At 46.2% G+C, this 21,301-nt stretch overlaps 1 protein-coding gene and 2 non-coding genes across 3 annotated transcripts; all 3 read left to right on the plus strand.

Moving 5' to 3' along the window:
- Window positions 1-69: 69 nt before the first annotated feature.
- Window positions 70-21,040, plus strand: SNAP29 (synaptosome associated protein 29). The gene is made up of 5 exons (XM_008142634.3): window positions 70-519; window positions 9,397-9,593; window positions 12,031-12,116; window positions 14,597-14,695; window positions 17,990-21,040. Exons 1-5 carry the CDS (start codon window positions 283-285, stop codon window positions 18,145-18,147), a joined length of 777 nt encoding a protein of 258 aa, XP_008140856.2. The 5' UTR covers window positions 70-282; the 3' UTR covers window positions 18,148-21,040.
- Window positions 12,391-12,526, plus strand: LOC114231966 (small nucleolar RNA SNORA43). The gene has a single exon (XR_003618001.1). It is a non-coding gene; the product is annotated as a small nucleolar RNA SNORA43 (small nucleolar RNA).
- On the plus strand, window positions 16,380-16,484 carry LOC114231954 (U6 spliceosomal RNA). The gene has a single exon (XR_003617989.2). It is a non-coding gene; the product is annotated as a U6 spliceosomal RNA (small nuclear RNA).
- Window positions 21,041-21,301: the final 261 nt, after the last annotated feature.

Raw genomic sequence — 21,301 nt, forward strand, 5'->3', positions numbered from 1 at the left:
CCAGGCGCGGTTCCCCCCCCCCAACCGCTGGGCACGATGGTTGGCTCCTGACGCGAGGTCACCCACGCACGACGCGCGGAAGAAGCTCTCGCTGCGACCGCGGAGTCGACCGACGGTCGCGGCGGTGGACGGAGAGCGGTGGTCCCGTGGAGCTGCAGGGTGGTGGGCGCCTCCGGAGGGCTTCGGGAGGGCAGCCGGGACCCCTGCGGACCAAGACAGGCCGTTCCTCGCCTCGGCCGAGCACCTCCTGCTCTTGCCCCGACAGAGCCGAGCGCCGGGACCATGTCGGCCTACCACAAAAGTTACAACCCCTTCGACGACGACGCGGAGGATGAGGGCGCCCCGCCGACACCGTGGAAGGACGTCCGCGACCTCTCCGACGGGCCCAGCGCGCCTGGGGACCGGCAGCAGTACCTGCGGCAGGAGGTGATGCGTAGGGCCGAGGCCACGGCCGCCAGCAGCAGCAGGTCCCTGTCGCTCGTGTATGAGTCCGAGAAGATCGGGGTCGCCTCTTCCGAGGTGAGCCTGGAGCAGGGCTGGGGCTGGACCCGCCAGTCTGCATGGTCATAAGGGGGTCAAGAAATGTTTTGTTCACGACCTTTGGGCAATTCTCGAATTGCCTAGAATAGGTTCTTGTACTTTAGTGACTTGATGATTTGTAATAATTTGTTATTTGTAAAGAGATGTGCATTTTGAGGTCTTGAAAGAGGCAGTTTGCCCCCAGGAATCTTCCTTAGCCATTAGACTGCTTAGTTGGTTCTTTTTTTCTGTTCCTAGTTCAAAGGTACACTCCACACTGTCCAGGTAAGTAAAAAAGTCTGAACAGCCGAGCCTGGGTTAGGGAAATGGAGGGTCTGTTTCTTTTACATAATTTTCTGGTCACAAGTCTGGCCCAAGGGCTTCAGCCGTTCCTCGCCCAGAGACCCAGAATGAGTGAGGACTGTGTGCCTGCTGGTGTCTGAAGCATAAAAGCAAATGGGCCTTGAGTTTTTTCCCATCAGTGACCACTTCTCCACCTGGCCGGTAGAGGTGGTGAGGTCTTGTCTGCCTGGACTCCGGCTGAGTGAGCCAAAGCAGGAGTGTGGGCAGGTGTAGAGTCTTATCTTTACTTCTCAAGTCCAAACCAAGATCCACATAGACAGCGTGTGTGGCTGGCACAGTCCATTGTTCCAACTCCCATTTGTCAGTTCTTTCAAAATTTCAGAGTAGAACCTTATGTGAGGATGGTTCTTTTATTTATTTATTTATTTTAAGAATAGTTGATTGATTTTTAGAGAGGGAGGGGGAGAGAGAGAGGGAGAGAGAGAGAAACATTGGTGCCAGAGCCGAGCACACCCTGCACCGGGGATCGAGCCCACAACCCGGGCATGTGCCCTGACCAGGAATCAAACTGGCAACATTTTGGTGCACCGGTGAATGCCCTACCAAGGTAGCCACACTGGCCAGGGCAGGATTGTTCTTTCTTAGGCACCACATTCCTCCTCTGCCTATTAATGAAATGGTTTTGTGTGGGCATATTTTCTTTAAGTTTTAAAAAAATTATTGTAAAAATTCTTTTAAGTTTGTAAAAAAAAATTAGTAGATTATTGATATGTCAGCTAAGAATAATTCATCTTAGGCATATGTAGCTTTGAACTGTAATGCTAGAAACTAAAGTATTGTATTCCTCCATGGTCTCCTTGTAACTTTTTTCCCTGGCAAAATTCATTCTGACCTGATCACTTACCGTCTTGGGCAGTTTGAGGTATATTGATTAACTTTTCAAATAGTCATCTCCTTCATTTCCCCATTGCCCCTTTCTTGGATGATTCCCCTCCCCTGCTTGGCTCACCTTCCTATCTTCGGCCTTGTTGAGGAAGTTTAGTTTGTGGTTCTTATATGTCATATCTACTGGATTCCTGTTTTTGAGTCTAAATGGGAAGTGTTGACTCAGATTTGGGAAGATTGCTGAGGTCTTAGGGCCCTGGTGGAGGGGTCACTGGATTGAGTGTCCCAGGCCCAAGGAATCCAACTAAAAACTATTTGAAGAGACATATATGAAAACAGTAAGAACAAATGGAGGAGGAAGTCAGAAAGATACAGTCTCAGGTATCATAACAGCAGATAAGCTTGAATCTGGTTTTTATGGCTAAGGTTTAGACAAGAGGAGTGAGGAGGAAGACGGATGTTCCCAGGGAAAAGGGAGTAATGCAAAGGCACTGGCCTGGAACCACTAGGAAGGGTTGTTCTCATAACTCAAGAGAGCCAAAAACATGGATGATATGAGTTGTTTTATAAGGATTATGTTGACACACACCCCATGCTGCCCCCAGAGGCCCTTCTCTCTATACAGTGGGGACTGTGAGAGCAGACACAGAGTGGCACCTCAGGCTTGTGAGGCTTAGCCTAGGCTAGTGGTCAGCAAACTGTGGCTCGCAAGCCACATGAGGCTCTCGAGCCGCGGTTTGCCGCTCTGTTGACTAATGAGTTTGCCGACCACTGGCCTAGGCCAAGCTGGTGTTGCTCTAAGAGGTACAGTATGATCAGTTACAGGCTCTCTCATTAGCATGGTTGCTTGTTGAATTTTTCTAAGTTCTCAATTATCAGAGGCAGGAATGGTCAGCACCCCTACCCCACCCTACTTCATACTCTCCAAACTGTCTTTGAATGACTCTCATCTCTCATTCCACTCAGAGTGGCAGTGATGGGTGGGATAGGAGAGCTCTTCCTGCCACACAGTGGACAGTGTAGTTCCCAGCAGACCCAAGTCACCTGCTCACCTCCCAGCTTAGAGAATGCCAGATACCCAGCATTGTGAAACAAGCCAAAACACAACAGATTTTTATGGAGGATAGGAGTTTACAAATAATGCTGGGTTGGGAAGGTCATAATTCAGTCCCAGGTTGGCAAAAGTAGGAAAATTACTTAGTCAAGTTACCTTTAGCAAAGGAGAGCTGCTAAAGATGGGTTTGTTTCTCGCAAAGACTAACCACAGGTCAAAGTTGCCAAAGGACAGAGGAGAAGTAGGCAGGACAGAGCATATCGCACTAGGCTGGCCTGGTAAGCACAGTCCAGAACCATAGGGAGACTTGTAGGCCACCAGCAGTCGGACATCCCTCTCACAATCCAGGACTGCTGGCTCCTAACCACTCGCCTTCCTGGCTGCCTGATTGCCCCTAACCACTCTGCCTGCCAACCTGATAGCCCCCTAACCGCTCCCCTGCCGGCCTGATTGACACCTAACTGATCCCCTGCCAGCCTGATCACCCCCAACTGCCCTCCCCTGCAAGCCTGGTCCACCCCCCAACTGGCCTTCCCTGCAGGCCTGGTCGCCCCCAACTGCACTCCCCTGCAGGCCTGGTCGCCCCCAACTGCCCTCCCCTGCTGACACGATCGCCCCCAACTGCCCTCCCCTGCCAGCTATCTTGTGACGACATGGGGTCGGCCATCTTGTGATGATGTGGGCGCACCATCTTGTGACATCTTTTTACCAGGTATAAGGGACTCTGATAGAGAAATTGTCATTGGACCACATCTTCACCAATATTATTATTTCACTAATTTTTCATAAACTGTCAGTGATTGAATTTGACTGGAAAATTTGGGGATTCCAGGCAAACTTGCTGGCTCCTTGTGAGGATGAGTTGTTACCATTCAGGTAGATCAGACATCCCACCAGAGATGTGGCATCTGGCCATATCTGCTGCTCCTTCCTAAAATGTCCACTGATGACTGCCATGTTGTCCCGACTTTGCTCTGCTGCCAGGTAATGTGCTGCGGAGGCTGAGGGGCTGTCTGCTCTCCAGCCTTCCACCTCTGAGTTGGTAGTTCTGAAAGTGGGAGGTGCTTTTGGAGATATTATTTGAAGGTCCCCAAAACCACCCTCAGGTTCAATAATTCCTTAAGACCAGCAGCATAACTATAATACTTAGGGTTATGGTTTATTACAGTAAAAGGATACAGATTAAATTCTCAAAGGAAAAAGGCTCATAGGGCAGAGTCCAGGAGAGACCAGGTGTGAACTTCTAGCTGTTATCTCCCAATGGAGTCATGTGGACAACACATACTTCTCCCAGCAATGAATGTACAACACACACAGAATATTGCCAACCAAAGAAGCTCACCCAAACCTAGGGGTCCAGAGATTTTATTGGGGGTTAGTCATGTCTACATGGATGCCTGCATGGCTGCCTGGCTAACTGGCTGGCTGGCCTAAGTGTCCAACACCTCCAGAAGTCAAGCGTGTTGGCCCAAGGCCCTCATCATAAATCACATTGTTCACATAAACTGTCTGGCCTGACCTAAGGACTCAGGAAAACAAAGACACTTATCAGGGTAATTCGAGGGCAAGAGGGTAGACAAGGCCTTTCTTTGGGATGTGCATGATGTGGACAATCCAGGTCTGCTGCATTAGTACTTGGGCCCTGGGTCTGCCTGCACACATGCGGTGAGGGGCACCAGCATTACCGCCTTTGCCCTTGGTTGTTCTTTTATGCAACCTAAGATTCAGGTTATGATTTTGAATCATTTCATGCTATCGCTGTGAGACATGCTATGAGACTCAAATGCTACGGCACTGAGACAGAGCCCGGATTTGCACATAGTCCACACATGCTCATGCATCCCTGCCAGTGCTTATCTGTGTGTGCTCTTTGGAAGAGGAGCTGCATAATCAAGATAAATTTCAAGTTTCTAGATTCAGCTTTTTTGCTCCAAATTGACATCTGCCTACTTATCTTTTTTTTTTCACATCAATAAATCTTTTTTTTTTAAACATTTTGTTTATTCACTGAAACTTTTTTTTTTAATATATTTTTATTGACTTTTCACAGAGAGGAAGGGAGAGGGATAGAGAGTTAGAAACATCGATGAGAGAGAAACATCGATCAGCTGCCTCCTGCACACCCCCTACTGGGGATGTGCCCGCAACCAAGGTACATGCCCTTGACCGGAATCGAACCTGGGACCTTTGAGTCCACAGGCCGACGCTCTATCCACTGAGCCAAACCGGTTTCGGCACATCAATAAATCTTTATTGTTCAGATTATTACAGTTGTTCCTCTTTTTTTCCCCCATAGCTCCCCTCCACCCAGTTCCCACCTCACCCTCTGCCCTTACCCCTCCCCGCACTGTCCTCATGCATAGGTGTACGATTTTTGTCCAGTCTCTTCCCGCACCCCTCACACCCCTTTCCCTCCGAGAATTGTCAGTCCACTCCCTTTCTATGCCCCTGATTCTATTATATTCACCAGTTAATTCTGTTCATCAGATTTTTTATTCACTTGATTTTAGATTCACTTGTTGATAGATATGTATTTGTTGTTCATAATTTTTATCTTTACCTTTTTCTTCTTCCTCTTCTTAAAGAATACCTTTCAGCATTTCATATAATACTGGTTTGGTGGTGATGAACTCCTTTAGCTTTTTCTTATCTGTGAAGCTCTTTATCTGCCCTTCAATTCTGAATGATAGCTTTGCTGGGTAGAGTAATCTTGGTTGTAGGTTCTTGCTATTCATCACTTTGAATATTTCTTGCCACTCCCTTCTGGCCTGCATAGTTTCTGTTGAGAAATCAGCTGACAATTGTATGGGTGCTCCCTTGTAGGTAACTAACTGCTTTTCTCTTGCTGCTTTTAATATTCTCTCTTTGTATTTTGCTCTTGGCATTTTAATTATGATGTGTCTTGGTGTGGTCCTCTTTGGATTCCTTTTGTTGGGGTTCTCTGCACTTCCTGGTCTTGTAAGTCTATTTCTTTCACCAGGGGGAAGTTTTCTGTCATTATTTCTTCGAATAGGTTTTCAGTATCTTGCTCTATCTCTTCTTCTGGCACCCCAATAATTCAGATGTTGGTACGCTTGAAGTCGTCCCAGAGGCTCCTTACACTCTCTTCATATTTTTGGATTCTTTTTGCTTTTTGCTTTTCCAGTTGGGTGTGTTTTTGCTTCTTTGTATTTCAAATCTTTGACTTGATTCTTGCGATCCTCTAGTCTGCTGTTGGATCTCTGTATATTATTTTTTATTTCAGTCAGTGTATGCTTAATTTCTAGTTGGTCCTTTTTCATATCCTCGAGGGTCTCACTAAATATCAGCCTTTTCTAGAAAATTCTTGAAAAACCTTATAATCGTGGTTTTGAACTCTATATCCAGTAGTTTGCTTTCCTCCATTTCTTGCATTTGTGATCTGTTTCTTTGTCTCTGCATTTTGGCTGCTTCCCTGAGTTAATAGAGTAGCTTTGTGTGCTAGGTGTCCTATAGGGCCCAGTGGCTCAGCCTCCCCAGTTACATGAGGTGGACACTCTTGGTGCACCCCTTTGTGGCTGTGTGCACAGTCTTGTTGTAGTTAAGCCTTGATTGTTGTTGGTATCACTGGGAGGAATTGACCTCCAGGCTAATTGGCAGTGAGGATCAGCTGTGTCTACGATTGGAGAACTTCTGTGCTGGAGACACCCTTATGAGGCAAGACTTGCTTCAGTGGGGCTTTGGTGCTTACTGCATCTGCCCCCTGAGTGTGTCCCTTATGGATCTGAGGAGTTGTAATCTGGATGGTCCTACTCTGATCCCTGGGTACACTGGCTCTTGGATCTCCAAGGAGGTGCTAATTTAGCCTCTGCCTGAGGCCACCCAGCAGATCTGCAGATTCCTCTTCTTTGTTTGGGTTTTGGAGGTGCCCAGATGAGGCCCAGCTGTGAAGCAATGCAAGCTGCTGCGGGGCCTTGGGCCTTCTTTTGGATGTTCTGGGTCTCACTGACTCAGTTGCAGTTTGTTAGGTGCCGTATTTTCTGGCATATAAGACGACTGGGCGTATAAGATTTTCCTGGGTTAAAAAGTCGTCTTATACGCCGGACAATACGGTAGTCCAATATATATCTAATCCATTTTATCTAATCCCATCAATATAGTCCAATATACCGTATTTTCTGGCATATAAGACGACTTTTTAACCCAGGAAAATCTTATACGCCCAGTCGTCTTATACGCCGGAAAATACAGTAAGTTTAGTTTTCAAAGGACCAGGCCATTCATATGCAAAAGCCTCTGTGAACAGCTTGGATGGGGCAGAGTCTCAGGGCGGAGCAAACAGCAATGGCTTCCGTCAGCCCTACCCTAAGAGGCACCCGGGTCTCAGTGTCCCTCGGTAATTGCTGCAAGGACCTCTGAGAGAAAGCCGCCCTCGAGTTCCGCCCGCTGCCAGACAGTCCAGTTTCTCCCCATATGAGTCTGGGTCCCCAGGGTCTCGCCCGGAACTGGAGTTCAGAGCAGTTGGGAGCTTGTGTCTCTCTCCGGCTTGAAAAAGACAGCCACGTCCTCAGTTGCCAGCCCTCTCCGCGCGCGCCTTCGTACCTCTGCCTTTACTTCCGCAGCTCCTCTGAGTCTCAGTGTGCTTTTCTCTTCCCTTCTAGTTGTAGAATTTCCACTCAGCCAGCCTTCCTGTGATTCTGGATGATGTCCATTTTGTCTTTTAGTTGTAGTTTTAAAGTTGTTGTACGAGGCAGCAGTTCAGGTATTTACCTATGCCGCCATCTTGGTTTCTCTCCCCTACTTATCATTTGATACCTGAGTTTAATTACAAGCTCAATATGAGAAACAATATTTTGACACCTTTCCCTTGGGAACTCGGAGCATGACTCAGTTAGGGAAGATGACGAGATCCATCTGACATTGTGTGATGCCTTGGCTGTGAATTGGGGTTGGAGTCTGGTGGCCACTGCTGCCCTGTGAAGGCCATAGCTCTGCCCCATCAATTGAACCCTTCTGAGTCCTGTCTGGCATCCCTGCCTGCTCCCTATCGTGCTTACCACATACAGTTCCTCTTCCTCTCTCAGTTCCCCCAGTGGCCCTGCTGCTGCAGGCCACTGCACCAGCTACTCCCTCTTGCCCCACCTGACCCTCTGACTCCGTAACTTCTCAGCTTTCAGTTTCTCACCCCATTGGGGAGCCTCACTGACCCCACCCTCTTAAGCCATGTGAGGAGTTCCTGTCAGGAGCTTACCCTGGCAGAGCCTTGATCACGTATATATCATGCCTTTTCTGTTTCCCGCATAAGACTAAGCTCAGTGAAGCAAAGATCTAGCTGCCTTCCTTGGACTCTCAGCACAGCATTCTTATCAACAAAAGAAAAATCAGATTTAACTTCCCTCATATTGTCCTATGCTAGACTGTCAGCTCCATTAGGGCAGAGATTTGGGTGTTCACCCCTGAGTCCCATGCACCTGGATCAGTGCCTGGCAGAGAGTGCTCGATAATAAGTGTTGGTGGGTGCCTTGTAGTGCCTGTCATCCATGATTCCATAGAGTCTTCACATCCGCACATGACCCTTAGACATACTTCATCGGGCAGGTGTCATCTCACATTGGGCAGTGTACACCCTCACAGGGTCTTCAGCTGTCTTTCTACTTCCCCTTGTTCTATCAGGGATCTCTGTGTTTGACAAAAAGCCACAAGCCAAAGAGGAATTGAGATTCTTCTCTCTGTGCTGTCCCTTAGCATTATATCTCCAATCAGATTTTTTCTTTGACCATCTTCTTTTCCAGTTTAACTTTAGAAAACTCCTTTTGGGGCTCAAGGAAGAGGGGGAATCACCTGTAATGCTAACACCTGAGCTAAGAGCTTTGTGTGTGTGCCCTTTACACTGAGGGTACTTTGTAGAGTTCACAATCACCCTCGTCTCTTAGGTGACTTCCCATTCTCACAGGAACCAATAGAGAAGCCCTGACATGACCCTCTTCGGAAGGATGGAGCATTTGGGGCCTGCCTTCGTAATGGCTGGGGTGCGGGGCCTGTCTGGCCTATCGTTTCTATCCTGGCACTCTTGGTATTTGTTCTGCCAAGCCCTCATCCTCATTGATTAGAACTAGGTCACAGATACACGGAGACCAGTCTTTTCCTCTGCCTTGAAGGAGGATTTTAGTACAAGTTCCTCGTCTGCTGGCTTCCTGACCAACAGATCACCTACAGTAAACTCCAGCTTCCAGCTCACAGAACCTTCCAGAGACCAAAGCGGCATTCACTTCCTGCCCTTCCAGCCTCACAGCAGGACCAGCCACCCCTACATATTTCTCTGCGCTTCTATCATAACATCTAAATAAGATGTTTGGTTTCCTTACTGAGTCAGCACAGTGATGTAGACTCTGAGAGTTTGAAAGACTGTGTCACTTGTAAACAAACCAAAAAAAATCTCACTATGAATTGAAGAAGGTTTTCTTTGTCAAGTGCTTATTACTGCTGTGACTCTCCAAATTGAGGAGGACAGGCCAAGGTGGGAGGGTAAGTAGTTTATAAGATGAGCTGAACTGTGATGGGAGAGTTCACTGTCAGGGAAGCCAGAGCCCTGGCCACTGTTCCCACCCCCGGCTGCCCTAAGTGCCTCTTCAGCTTCATTTCAAAAACATATTGCCATCACCTTTGGTTTTTCCCAGGAACTCGTCCGTCAGCGAGGAGTCTTAGAACGCACAGAGAAGATGGTGGACAAAATGGATCAAGATTTGAAGATCAGTCAGAAGCACATTAACAGCATTAAGAGTGTGTTTGGGGGATTCGTCAATTACTTCAAATCTAAACCAGCAGAGATTACACCTGAACAGAATGGCACCCTCACCCCCCAGCCCAACAGCAGGTGAGTGGGTCTTTAGCCGTCCTGATGTGAAGTAGCAGAAAGTGGGTTTTAGTGCAAAGAGCCAAGACTCTCAGGTCACTTCTAGTGCCTTAAAGAGATCCAAGAACCTTGTAAGTTTCTCATGGGGAGGAATTCCTCTTCAAACAATTTAAAACAAGCAGGACAAGCCACCCCTACATATTTCTCCAGCACTCCCAATTACCTTCTCTTGATTGATACCCAGTCTGCAAATTCAGCATCAGTAAATGGATCTCCAGTAAAATTACTGCTCCAGTAGCTGTGACCCCAATAGTTTGAAAGAGAAAATATTCACTTCAGAAAGCTTAATCAGTACAAATGTGACTCGACCAAATTTTTGCTTTAAAAAGTCTTTATAGTGAACTTTTCCATATTTAATCCAAGTTGCCAACTGATTTTCATTTTAAAATTAGAGATTCTCAAAATTTTGGGCTAAAGTATAATGAAATCATGCACGTGATTTTGACAGGCATTTAAATCAAATATTTAAAAAAATAAAAGAATCACCCTACCTGGTTTGGCTCAGTGGATAGAGCGTCAGCCTGCAGACTGAAAGGTCCCAGGTTCGAGTCCAGTCAAAGGCACATACCCAGGTTGCAGGCTCAACCCCCAGGAGGGGACATGCAGGAAGCAGCTGATCAATGATTCTCTCTCATCATTGATATTTCTCCCTCCCTCTCCCTTCCTCTCTGAAACCAATAAAAATACCTTTAACCTTTTGCACTTGGATGTCGAGTGTGACTCGACACTGTTAGCGTTAAATCCCGAGTAGAATAAAGGAATAGAGAAAAAAGCAAGCAAGTGCAAAGGGTTAAAAAAAAAATTGAGTTTCTGTTAAAATAGATTAGTACTATTCATATCTCAAGTCAGTATCTGTTTTTATTATAAAAACTATCTATATAAAGGCCTAAGCAACCAGCCCACCGGCCAGTAGCTATGATGTGCACTGACCACCAGGGGGGCAGATGCTCAACACAGGTGGCTTGGCAGCTGCGGTTCTGGGATGACACACCCAGAACCAGAGAGGAGGGAGCCTGATTCCAGGGTGCGTTATAATCCAGGACCCCTTGGGGGATGTTGGAGAGCCAGTTTCGGCCCGATCCCCACAGGCCAGGCCAAGGGACCCCACCTGAGCATGAATCCATGCACCAGGCCTCTAGTGTAGCCATATTACAGAAAATCTGCATCTTATTTGCCATAACACAAAAACTTGAAGTTTTTCTTCTCATGGCAGTGATTTCAAGAGTTGTATTGTATCAGAGTACTCTTGGTTTGTAGCCTGCTTCCATTAACCCATAAAAATGTTTGGTGTAATATTATTACACAGGTTTCATAACTCTCTCTCTGTGTGGTGGCCAGGTGAGCTCAGAAGCTACACACACATCTCCCACATACACCCAGCCCAGCAACACATGGGGCTCACTGTCATGTTCAGAGAAACCAGCTGTGTGTTGTAGACCTTCAGTCACTGCTGCTGAGTAATGAAAACCTCAGATGTCAGGAGGTCCTGCTCTATTCTGCACATCAGAGCACTGGGGCCTGCAAAACCATTAGCCTGACAGAGTCTGGCCAGGTTTCTGGGGTACATGGGAGAGTAAGAGGACTTTTGTTTGCATGATTCATGTAGAAGGAAGGCCAAAATGGAGGATAACTGGATTTCAGCTTGGCTGATGAAGTAGCCAGGCTACTGGTCAGCAGAGGTGGAGAAGCACAGACTGTGTGAGAGGCCCAGCTTTGGAGACACGTGCCACACCTGTCAGGGTTCAGTGGGGTGTTGGGTGCAAGCTGAGTATCTCTGAGTTGCCAAGAGAAGTCCCTGCTTACAGCTGGAGTTAGGCTTTGCAGGCTAGGAAGTAAAATCAAAGATATTTTGTAGAGACTTACATAACGAGAAAATAAATTTTTAGTGGTAAGAGTCAATTAATTGAGGGAAATAATAATTGAGTACAATTTTTGTGTAATACAGGTCTATTAATGAAAAACTGAAATAATTAAGGTTCAATATTAGTGTTCCCTGTCATTTAAGTGATTGCCAATGGACAACTGTAAAGGCCATTCTCTGCTTGTGGCCGTACAAAAACAGGTGGCAGGCCGGATATGGCCTGAGGGTCAAAGTTTGCTGAGTCCCAGTCTAAAGTACCCAGTTGGTTTTTTCATATGTTCCTCTTCCACCTGGGACTAGAATCCTTGTTTTGCTGAGGGAGGGCCACCTAACCAGATAATTCACTTCTAAAGCAGATGTCTTGGAAGCTTGCTACTTGGCCAGCGGGGCTCCCAAGCCGTGCTGATGGAATTCCTGCTTTGGTCAGAGGAAACATTTGATTTTCTCACACAGGCATTACTTGGAAAGACTGACTGGCCTATCATAACTGTTTTTCTTTTCTAAAAGTTTCCCTTTTATCTTAACTTTTATCAAAAGATTGAAAGAAGCTATAAATACAAGTAAAGAACAGGAGGCACAGTACCAGGCCAGCCACCCAAACCTCAGGAAGCTGAATGACTCAGGTTAGTGGGGACCTGCGCTTCCTCCCACATTTGTATTCTGTGGGGAGGCCTCTGGATTTGGTGTTGGAACCTGATGGATGGGGGCGGGGGCAGCAGGGACTTTCAGCTGCTGTCATCCCACATGCTGGATGACAGGTGTTAGGGACCCAGCGTCACTCTCAGGGAGCTGGAGGTGTGCATTACTTTGGAGGGTGGAATGATGAAGTGGGAGCCTGTGTCCCATTGAAAATGAGCCTGAGTTCTGGCAGTGAAAAGCCAACTACAAGCTGCCCTGCGGGTGCTGGACCTGCCGGCACCACAGACAGGGCTGCCGTGCTGCACCTGTGACGCCAGGGCACAGAGGAAATGGCTATTTCTACGCTCAGTGCTCAGAATAGTGGGCACTAAGAATGGTTTGTAGCCTGACATTCCTGGCACGCCCGGCGGACTGGCATTTGGGGTCCATGTGCGCAGTCATCGGACCTGTGCTCAGGCTTACACTTGGGAACCGCGGGCAGAACCCTCAGCACTGCTTTTCCTTTTCCTCTGGACGACAAGGCTATTCGGTAGGGTGAGTGCAGATGCACGTGGCTAACGCAGTGGGGCTGACCGGCACGGGGGTGGGGGGCGTGCTCCTTCCTGGAGGGTTCATAGGGCTGGGCGGGTGGGTGCTCCCTGTGGCCCTGGGTCGGCGGTCGGGAGCCACCTGGCACATGAGCACCCACCTAGAGACCCTGAGATGAGCAGAGCACTTTAGGGAGCAGGAGGGGCTTGGTCAGTTAGGGGCGGGGTGGGGGTGCCAGAGGTTCGCACCCAGCATTTGCTTGTCCATGAGTTGGGAGTCGGGCCCCACGTGCATCCCCTCAGTGGGCCGATGGTAATTGCAAATGATTGTCCTAGCCAGGGCACTGGGGAGAGGGGGTGGGGGTGCCAGAGGTTCGCTCCCAGCGAACCCTACTGGTGTGGCAGGTATAACCTGCTATAAACAAAAAAAGAAAAAAATTAAAAAGAAAAGCCAACTGTAAGAAAACCCCTATGGTTAGTAGAATAATGGCTCCCTAAAGATGTCCAATCCTAAACCCAGACTCTGTATGAATACTGTGTTATGTGGCAAAAGGGGAAATATGGTTGCAGAGGGAATTATAGTTGCTAATCAGCTGGCTGGAAGTGGGGAGATTATCCTGGATTACCTACTTGGGCCCAGTGTAATCACAAAGGTCCTTTCTAAGTGGAAAAGGGAGCAGAAGAGGGAGTGTCATAATGGGAGCCTGGAGATGCTGCGCTGCTGGCTTTGAAGACGGAGGAATGGGCCATTACTAAGGAATGCAGGTGACCTCTAGAAGCTGGAAAAGGCTAGGAATTGGATTCTGCCCAAGATCCTCCAGCAGGAACACAACCCTGTTGACACCTTGATCTTAGCCCAGTGAGACCCGTGTTGGACTTCCGACCTGCAGAACTGAAGGATAAGTTTGTTTGTTATAGCAGCAGTTGGAGACTAATATAGCCCCCAAGCTTGAGTGAGGAGAGAAGCAGCAGCATGGAAAAGGTGTGCAAGATAGAATGTTTTGTGTGAAATCATCCTGTTGATATCAAATGACAGGCCCAGAAACAACCCTTACCCAAAAAGGAATTTGGGCCTTGAGGCTTCTGTAGACCCCTAGAAAGCAAGGCTCAATGGAAGGCTCCAGAAACCAGATGCTTTCTGTGCTACCTTCAAGGAAAGTAGGACACACCCTGGAAGCACCAGAATCCACTTCTGTCATGGTTGGCACAGCTAAGGAGAGGCCTGATGGAGGAAGAGCCAGGGATCAGGAAAGACTGAGATCCATGCAGTTCAGTCTGGAAAGGCAAAAATCGTGGGACAAAATGAAAGAAAACTAAACGAAATCTGGAAAAAAATCGAGCTCTTCATGGTGGAGCAGGAGCCCTACAACCAAAATACATGATTTTAAGGAATTAAAAGAAGCTTTTATTTGGTATGTTTTAAGAGACTAAAAATAAAAAAATGACATTGTATGTGTAGAATGGCTTCAGTATTGTTCAGTATTTCTAGGGGCAAATGTATGGTACATTATTTATCATTTCTTTTTTTCCTTATTTTGTTTGAATTGAAAAGAAGTAGAAATAAATTTCAAAAAGAAAAAAAAAATGCCCATTATCCCTTTCTATAACCTAACAATTTTCATTTTTAAACCTTGTCCTTTACACTGTGTCCATGAGCATGTGCGGTTGTGCATTGTGGCAGTTCCACTGCCATCTTATTACTTGAATGTATCTGTGTCTTCTGAGCTTGTGTGCCTATGTCTGACCAGGTCACCCATAGCTTGAGGGTCTTTGATCTCTCCCTCCCCCAAGGCTCCTGCCCCTGCATGTTATCCATTGGTTTCTGGTTCATTGACTTTATTCCATCCACCCATTTTGGAGATAAAGATTAATCTAGTGAAGCAACATTTCTAGAGACATCAGTTAAAAGTTCACCTGGTGTTTCTTTCTAAACTCAGACTCCATCCCTGAAGGGGCCATTTCTGCTGTGAGTACCGAGGCTTACCCGAAGAACCCACACCTTCGAGCCTATCACCAGAAGATTGACAACAATCTAGGTAAGACTGAAAGTTGCACTAGCCTCCACAGATCCCTTACTCGAGATACTTATCTTCCAGGCAGCTCAGCCAAATCAGCCAGAGCACAAGTAGGCACCCAAGTTCTCAGGACTAAAACCTCGTGCCTGCCTCTCCCTGATCACATGTCAGATCCACTACAAGTTGTCTCCATCTCACCCCTCATTCTCTAGAATCTGTTCACTTCTTTTCATTCTCAACTCTTGTCTGGATTATGACATCAGCAGGGACCAGGAGTCCCTGAGAGGCCACACAGTGCAGCCTGAACCCTGCTCACTTCATTCTTGCCACCTGGCATGCGGAGCCCCATGTTCTCCCCTGCAAACCAGGCTCAGGAACAGAACCTGCCTCTGAAGACTGGGTAGGGGGTACATGAGCAACACCATCAAGCACTTAGGAAGCTGCCTGTCCTGGTAAGAGCAAGCACTCATGTGGCCCTTATAGCACATTGGGTTCCTTACTGTCCAGGTCTCTTACACTGGCCTCTGGTCCCTGCCTGCCTCTCCACACTCCTGCCCTCATCACATTGAGTTCTTTACTTGCCCACAGCTGCCATCTGCGTGGAGTGTCCTCCTTCCCACTCTGCAGGCTGGCTCCTCCTCATGCTCTCAGCCTTGCTTTAATGTGGCCGCCTCTTGTCTATCAGAGCACCCTATTGTTTCCACTACAGTGGCTTACCTGATGTCATCCTGATCAGACTATAAATCCCCGAGGACACAGGAATGTTTCAGTTTGTTACCACTTTGCACCGAGGACCTAGGAGGCAAGCACTCAGTGATTATTTTTTCAATGAAGGGAGCAAAGTCAGTCATTTGAAGTTCAAATGGAGGAGTGTTGTGGGTGCAAACAATAGGGGTTGACTCTGTGAGCGACTTTCATGTGATTATTCAAGGTGGTAGTTCAGACAGTGTTGCCTCCTCTGACCTTTGCTGCATGAACGGGAACCTCCTCCCTGGCTGTCCCAGCTGCTGATAAGCTTCTTTTTAAAATATATATATATATTTTTATTGATTTTTTAAAATATATTTTATTGATTTTTTACAGAGAGGAAGGGAGAGGGATAGAGAGCTAGAAACATCGATGAGAGAGAAACATCGATCAGCTGCCTCCTGCACACCCCCCACTGGGGTATGTGCCCGCAACCAAGATACATGCCCTTGACCGGAATCGAACCTGGGACCTTTCAGTTCGCAGGCTGACGCTCTATCCACTGAGCCAAACCGGTTAGAGCTGATAAGCTTCTTAAGGCCTTGTGAGACCTCAGGTTTCTCTCTAAAACCAATTTTTTTTTTTAAATTACAAAATAAACTCAGGAAGCATAGGGCTGAAGACTACCCTTTTTTCATTGATCCTGGTTAGATTTGTGGTGCCAGTGCCAATATTTGTGGATTTCTGGCCTTTTTTCACTTAGTGTTTTATCTGTAATTTAGCAGTTAAAAGGCTTACAAAGCACCTCCTCTTTTCTCTTTCCTCTGGCTCTTTCCTGCCCTGTTGTTCTTAGTAAAAGGGCAGAAAGCAGCTCTGGGCATGCCCATTCCTACTCCCCATGTGCAGGTGCACGCGTGTGCACACGCGCGCGCACACACACACACACACACAAAATCATTAAACCTAGGAAAGAGGCTTCATGGTTCACCCCAGAGAATCAAGTCAAGACTCAATTCTAGTGCCTGCTTCGGCAGCACATATACTAAAATTGAACGATACAGAGAAGATTAGCATGCCCCTGCGCAAGAATGACATGCAAATTCGTGAAGCGTTCCATATTTTTAAAAGGAAAAAAAAAGACTCATTTTTAAAGTTGACACAGCGTTATCAGGGAACCCCAGAATCCCTCTGTATGCCTCTTCCCCCCAACTTACCCTCACTTCTCTTTAAGTCATCTGTACCAAGTAAGCCTTTCATGTACTCCTAAGACTGGCCACAACCTTATAGACATTATCCCTCTTGAAAACAAATGTGAGATTGATTTTACAACTTTTTAGAACAGAAGGAAAAGATTTGTTACCAATAGTGGACCAACCTAATGAGGGAAATAGAATGAGCTCAGAAAGGGGTCTCATTGTGGCCAGGTTCCCCCGGGGGCCTTTCTCTCACAGGGAGCTCACCTCAGATGTGGTCAGGGTCCTAGGCAGGCCAGAGCTCACCTAAGGAGCAGGGTCAGAATTTACACTCAGGCCCAGTGGAATTAGCCTGGATTTCCTCTCATGCTACACTTGCCCTGGGTGGAAGTGGGACTCTTGTTGTGTTTCAACTTGAATTTCAACAGTAATGATGTAACCTGCACAAGAGTTGAACCTTTGCCAAAAGCAGTGTACTCCACAGTTACCTGGGGCTCAGCCAGCTGGCATCTCTGAAGGAACCCAGCAAGCACCGCAGCACTTCATTCCTTTTGAGCCTGGCGGATACAGGGACTCCCATTGCACAGGGATCCCAGGTCTATCTCTCAGACATGTTTCCAAATGGGATCCTCATATTTTTCACTCTGGATCTGGGCTGGAACTAGCTTTAGGGCGCTAGAGATGGAAGGAAAGAAAGGCACTACCCACTGACATGGAGTTCTTGCCCCTGAAGAGCAAGCCAGTGGGTCTGGTTATTAAGAACCAGTGTACCTCTCCCAGATATTCACCATGGGGTCTAGGAAGGAAACTTGTTTCCAGGCCCCTCTGTGCTCTTTTCTGTGGGTGCTAATTGATCTTGCAATTGGCAGCAATTTTCTAGAAGGTTCAGAGGTTGCTGAAAAAATACCTAGGTCTAGATGAACTTTATAAAACACTGAAAGGACAAACACCATTATATTAACAGTCGTTATCTTTGGTGGGTAGTGTGGGAAAGAGTGGATTTTACATTAAGAACATACTACTTTCTATTGAGTAAACAGATTTTCTTTTCACTTGCACATATTTTGGAAAATGTAACCAGAGCGCTGGAGGTTAGCCTGTTATGTGAGGAAGAGGACTTTGTAATCTAAATGTCATTGAACAGCCCGGCCGGCATGGCTCAGTGGCTGAGTACCAACCTATGAACCAGGAGGTCACGGTTCGATTCCCAGTCAGGGCACATGCTCAGGTTGTGGGCTCGATCCCCAGTGTGGAGCATCCAAAAGGCAGCTGATTGATGTTTCTCTCTCATCATTGATGTTTCTTTCTCTCCCTCCCTCCCTCACCCTCCCTCTCAAAAAAATAAATGTCACTGAACACCTGGGAGGGAACAAGAAAGCAGTTCCCGATGCCATCACTGTTTGCTTAGGCCTGCATGTCCTTTCCTTTCCCACAGATGAGCTGTCCACAGGACTGGGCCGGCTGAAGAACATAGCCTTGGGGATGCAGACGGAAATTGAGGAGCAAGATGACATTATTGGCCGCCTCACAACCAAAGTGGACAAGTTAGATGTCAATATAAAAAGCACAGAAAAAAAAGTTCGACAACTTTAAAGACAATGAAGGATTTCCTCTCCATGATGATGAAAACATTTGAAAGATCTTTTAAGTTCCCAAGAAATTTCATATATTATTTTAGTATGTAATTTAACATGTGTTTGCAAATGTTATAATCGAGTGGGTCTTAAGAGATTTTGTTACGAGGAAGTGTGTGTCCCACTTTTTCTGAGAGCCAACAATTCACTCCTTTGAACTGAATATTTAGAATTTTAGTCTGAGCACAGTCTCCTTGCCTTGAATATTGTGGGCCTTTGATTAATATCATGCTGGAATGAGAAGGAAAAACTGCATTTCTTACTTTAATGAGCATATGGAAAGATGTGGGCGGAATTTTAATCCCTGTGTGTGGCATATCATTCCTAGGCCTTACCATGAGTCAGAGTGCTAAGGGACCCTGTGAGCCAGTTGTTTATGTGGGAGGATCCTTCCTTCTCAGTACCTTTATTTAGCAGCCCTGCTCTCTGTGACGCCTGGAAATACGCAGGGAATTGGATAGTCCTTCTTCCCCATTGCCCTCATCTCTGACACACTGTTCCTGATTAGGGGCAGATTCTCCACTGGCTCAGGCTGTGCCTGGCTGACCTACTGGGGGCACTATGTAGCTGGTGGGAATGGAGCATCACACAGACATGGCCAAGCAGTGGTCTTCCTTCACTGAGCCCTCCACTCCCTGGGGCTTTCCCTGACCAGCCCAAGTATGGCAGTGGTCACTCAGTGCCTGGGTCTCTTGACCCATCCAGGGTTCCCACTCACTCTCCTTGCATGTCTTACAAGGTGACCTGACTCAGCGCTTGGTTCTCTGCTGCCAGTTTCAGGACTGGAACTCCACAAATGATGCTGACTTTGTAGAGAAGGATTTGGCTAAAAGAGAAAACCCTACATTATCATTTTGAACTGGTCCAGCTTGTTCTTCATTTTACAAAAAGAATCACTTAAAAGCACTAATTACAATTGATTTCCATAATTAAATGGATTCTTTTTGTGTTGGTACTCCAGCAAAGTAATTGAAGCCACAAGGCACTTTGTGTTTTTAAAGAACAAATTAATTAAAATATTTTGAAGATGTTAAAGTGCTCAAAGGGACTGATTTTAATAAGGCAGTTTAGGTCAATTTTTAAATAACAGTGCCTTTCAACTTGAAACATGGCACTGGCTAAGTGGCCTTCACCACTTGCATTTTGTAGCCTATAAACAAAGTCCCTTAAAGCAAAGGAAACTTCTTCAAAGTGCTGCAGCACTGCATCAGTATTTATATAACAATTCATTTGTTAAAGGTCCATCCCATAATGCATGACCTTCCTAAGATTACTGACAGCCTCCATCAGTAGATATTTACTGTCAAGTTGCAGCCACCTCAGGGAGTATGATCCATGTCATGAATATCCCAGGACGTGAGGATGTAATTAAAAGTAATTAAGTTAGACATTTATCAGATGAGCTCATTATGATTATTCTCTTCATAACTGGTAAAAGGAAAAATTTTAAACATGTACTCAGCCCAAACTAAACAAGTTCACAGGGCTTTCAGCAAAAAGGCTGCTAAAAAACATGAGGCCAGTCTACAGAGCAGCTAGGAATTACATTTCCACTGTCATTCTAATTGTTTCTGTATTTTTCCTCGCTGGACACCTTCCTCCATGTAATAATTGTTTCTTCTTGTTATGAGGCATAAACTCATGGAGATCAGTCATTATACCTCAGACCTAAGCTTTTTATTTTCAAATAAAGGCCACCTTACTGCCAAACATTCTCTTCTGCAACCTTCCATATGCCTAATGGGATTAGTGATTTAACTGACTTGAAGCAAAGTAGCACCTTATTTTATGTACCTTCCCTGTCTTTCTTTGATTGATGAAGCTAATCACCTCACCCCATATTTTTAACCCAAGCATATGGAAGGAGAGTTGTTCTCACTTTCATAGAAGTTTGTCTTCCTCTGACATATTTGTTTTTGTTCAGATCCCCTAATTCTAAGGCATTTGCCAAGGGACTGTCTCTAAGCTCTGCTGGCCAGCAGCTTCTGTCTGCTGGGTCTTTACCCCTTTTCCCACACCCCCAAAGGACCTCTTGCTGATTCTACCTTATAAAGCAAAGTTGTGTTTCAGAGAACAAAGGGAGACCTAAGGAGTCTCTAGAATCTTTGCACATGATGGTGATGATCAAAAAGAAAACATCTACCTCTAAAGCAGCGGTCACCATCCTTTCAGACCTCATGGACCACCAGTTGGCGACCACTGCTCTAGAGACACTCAGAGGTGCCCAGGCTGGGGTTGGGTGTTGGGGGCTTTGGTACAACAAGACAAGTGAACTCATCCTCCTTGCTAGATGGGGCCCATAAGACATTTTTATTTCCACTTTTGAGCTGAAAACAAACTGTGCCTTCAAAAAAGTGGCTTTTCTAACTTTAGGTTGGTTATATGTTAAATGTGCTACTAACTTTAAAAAGGTGCATTCTCCAGAGGAAACTATTTCTAATACGTAGTGATTTGTAACTTAGCAGTGGGGTTGTCTTTTTTGCATTCTGTAGGAAAAGAGGCCTGAATTTAACTTAGGTGGCAAGAAATACAGAAGTGTGTTTTAATTTCTCTTAACTTCTTTTTATGAGTATGTAATTTTAAGTGCACACTACACCGATTTAGTAAAAAGCTTATAGGTTGCCTACATAGACCTTGACTGCAGAATTTTTAAAGTTAGCAATGTTGTTGAGCATCTTCAGCTCTGATGGATGAAATGTCTTATGTACAGAATCATGATCTAGTCATTAAAAGTGCTCATGGGAAGGTGGGCTTTTTCTGCAGAGTCTGTATCAGAACAGCTCTTATGCTCCATGCCTTCAACTTAACAATGACCATATTCCATAAAATAAAATGTGAAGTTTTTAAATCAACTTTGCTCTCCTACACAGTCATTTTTAAATAGTTGATAAAGGGGAATCGTCCTTGTTGAGTCATCTTGCATATGGCCTTCCCTGCCACATTCAGCCTATAAAAAAAGCTTCCTTCTTGAAACCTTCATCTCATCTGGTGGAGTGCTCTTCTGATCTGTCTCCTACCTCCTTGCCCCTCTGCAGAACTGTCTAGATCAGGGCTCAGCAAACTATAAAGGGCCCCAGAATATAAATGTTTAGGCTCACAGACCAAACTATCTG

Source organism: Eptesicus fuscus, chromosome 23, assembly GCF_027574615.1.
Source record: "Eptesicus fuscus isolate TK198812 chromosome 23, DD_ASM_mEF_20220401, whole genome shotgun sequence".
NCBI classification, from domain to species: Eukaryota; Metazoa; Chordata; class Mammalia; order Chiroptera; family Vespertilionidae; genus Eptesicus; species Eptesicus fuscus.

What these genes read in the sequence shown, in the direction of transcription:
- SNAP29 (XM_008142634.3), top strand. Translation starts at nt 283, where the DNA reads ATGTCGGCCTACCACAAAAGTTACAACCCCTTCGACGACGACGCGGAG. An exon ending in TCGGGGTCGCCTCTTCCGAG is followed by an intron (nt 520 to 9,396) that starts GTGAGCCTGGAG and finishes GGTTTTTCCCAG; the next exon opens with GAACTCGTCCGTCAGCGAGG. An exon ending in ACCCCCCAGCCCAACAGCAG is followed by an intron (nt 9,594 to 12,030) that starts GTGAGTGGGTCT and finishes TTTTATCAAAAG; the next exon opens with ATTGAAAGAAGCTATAAATA.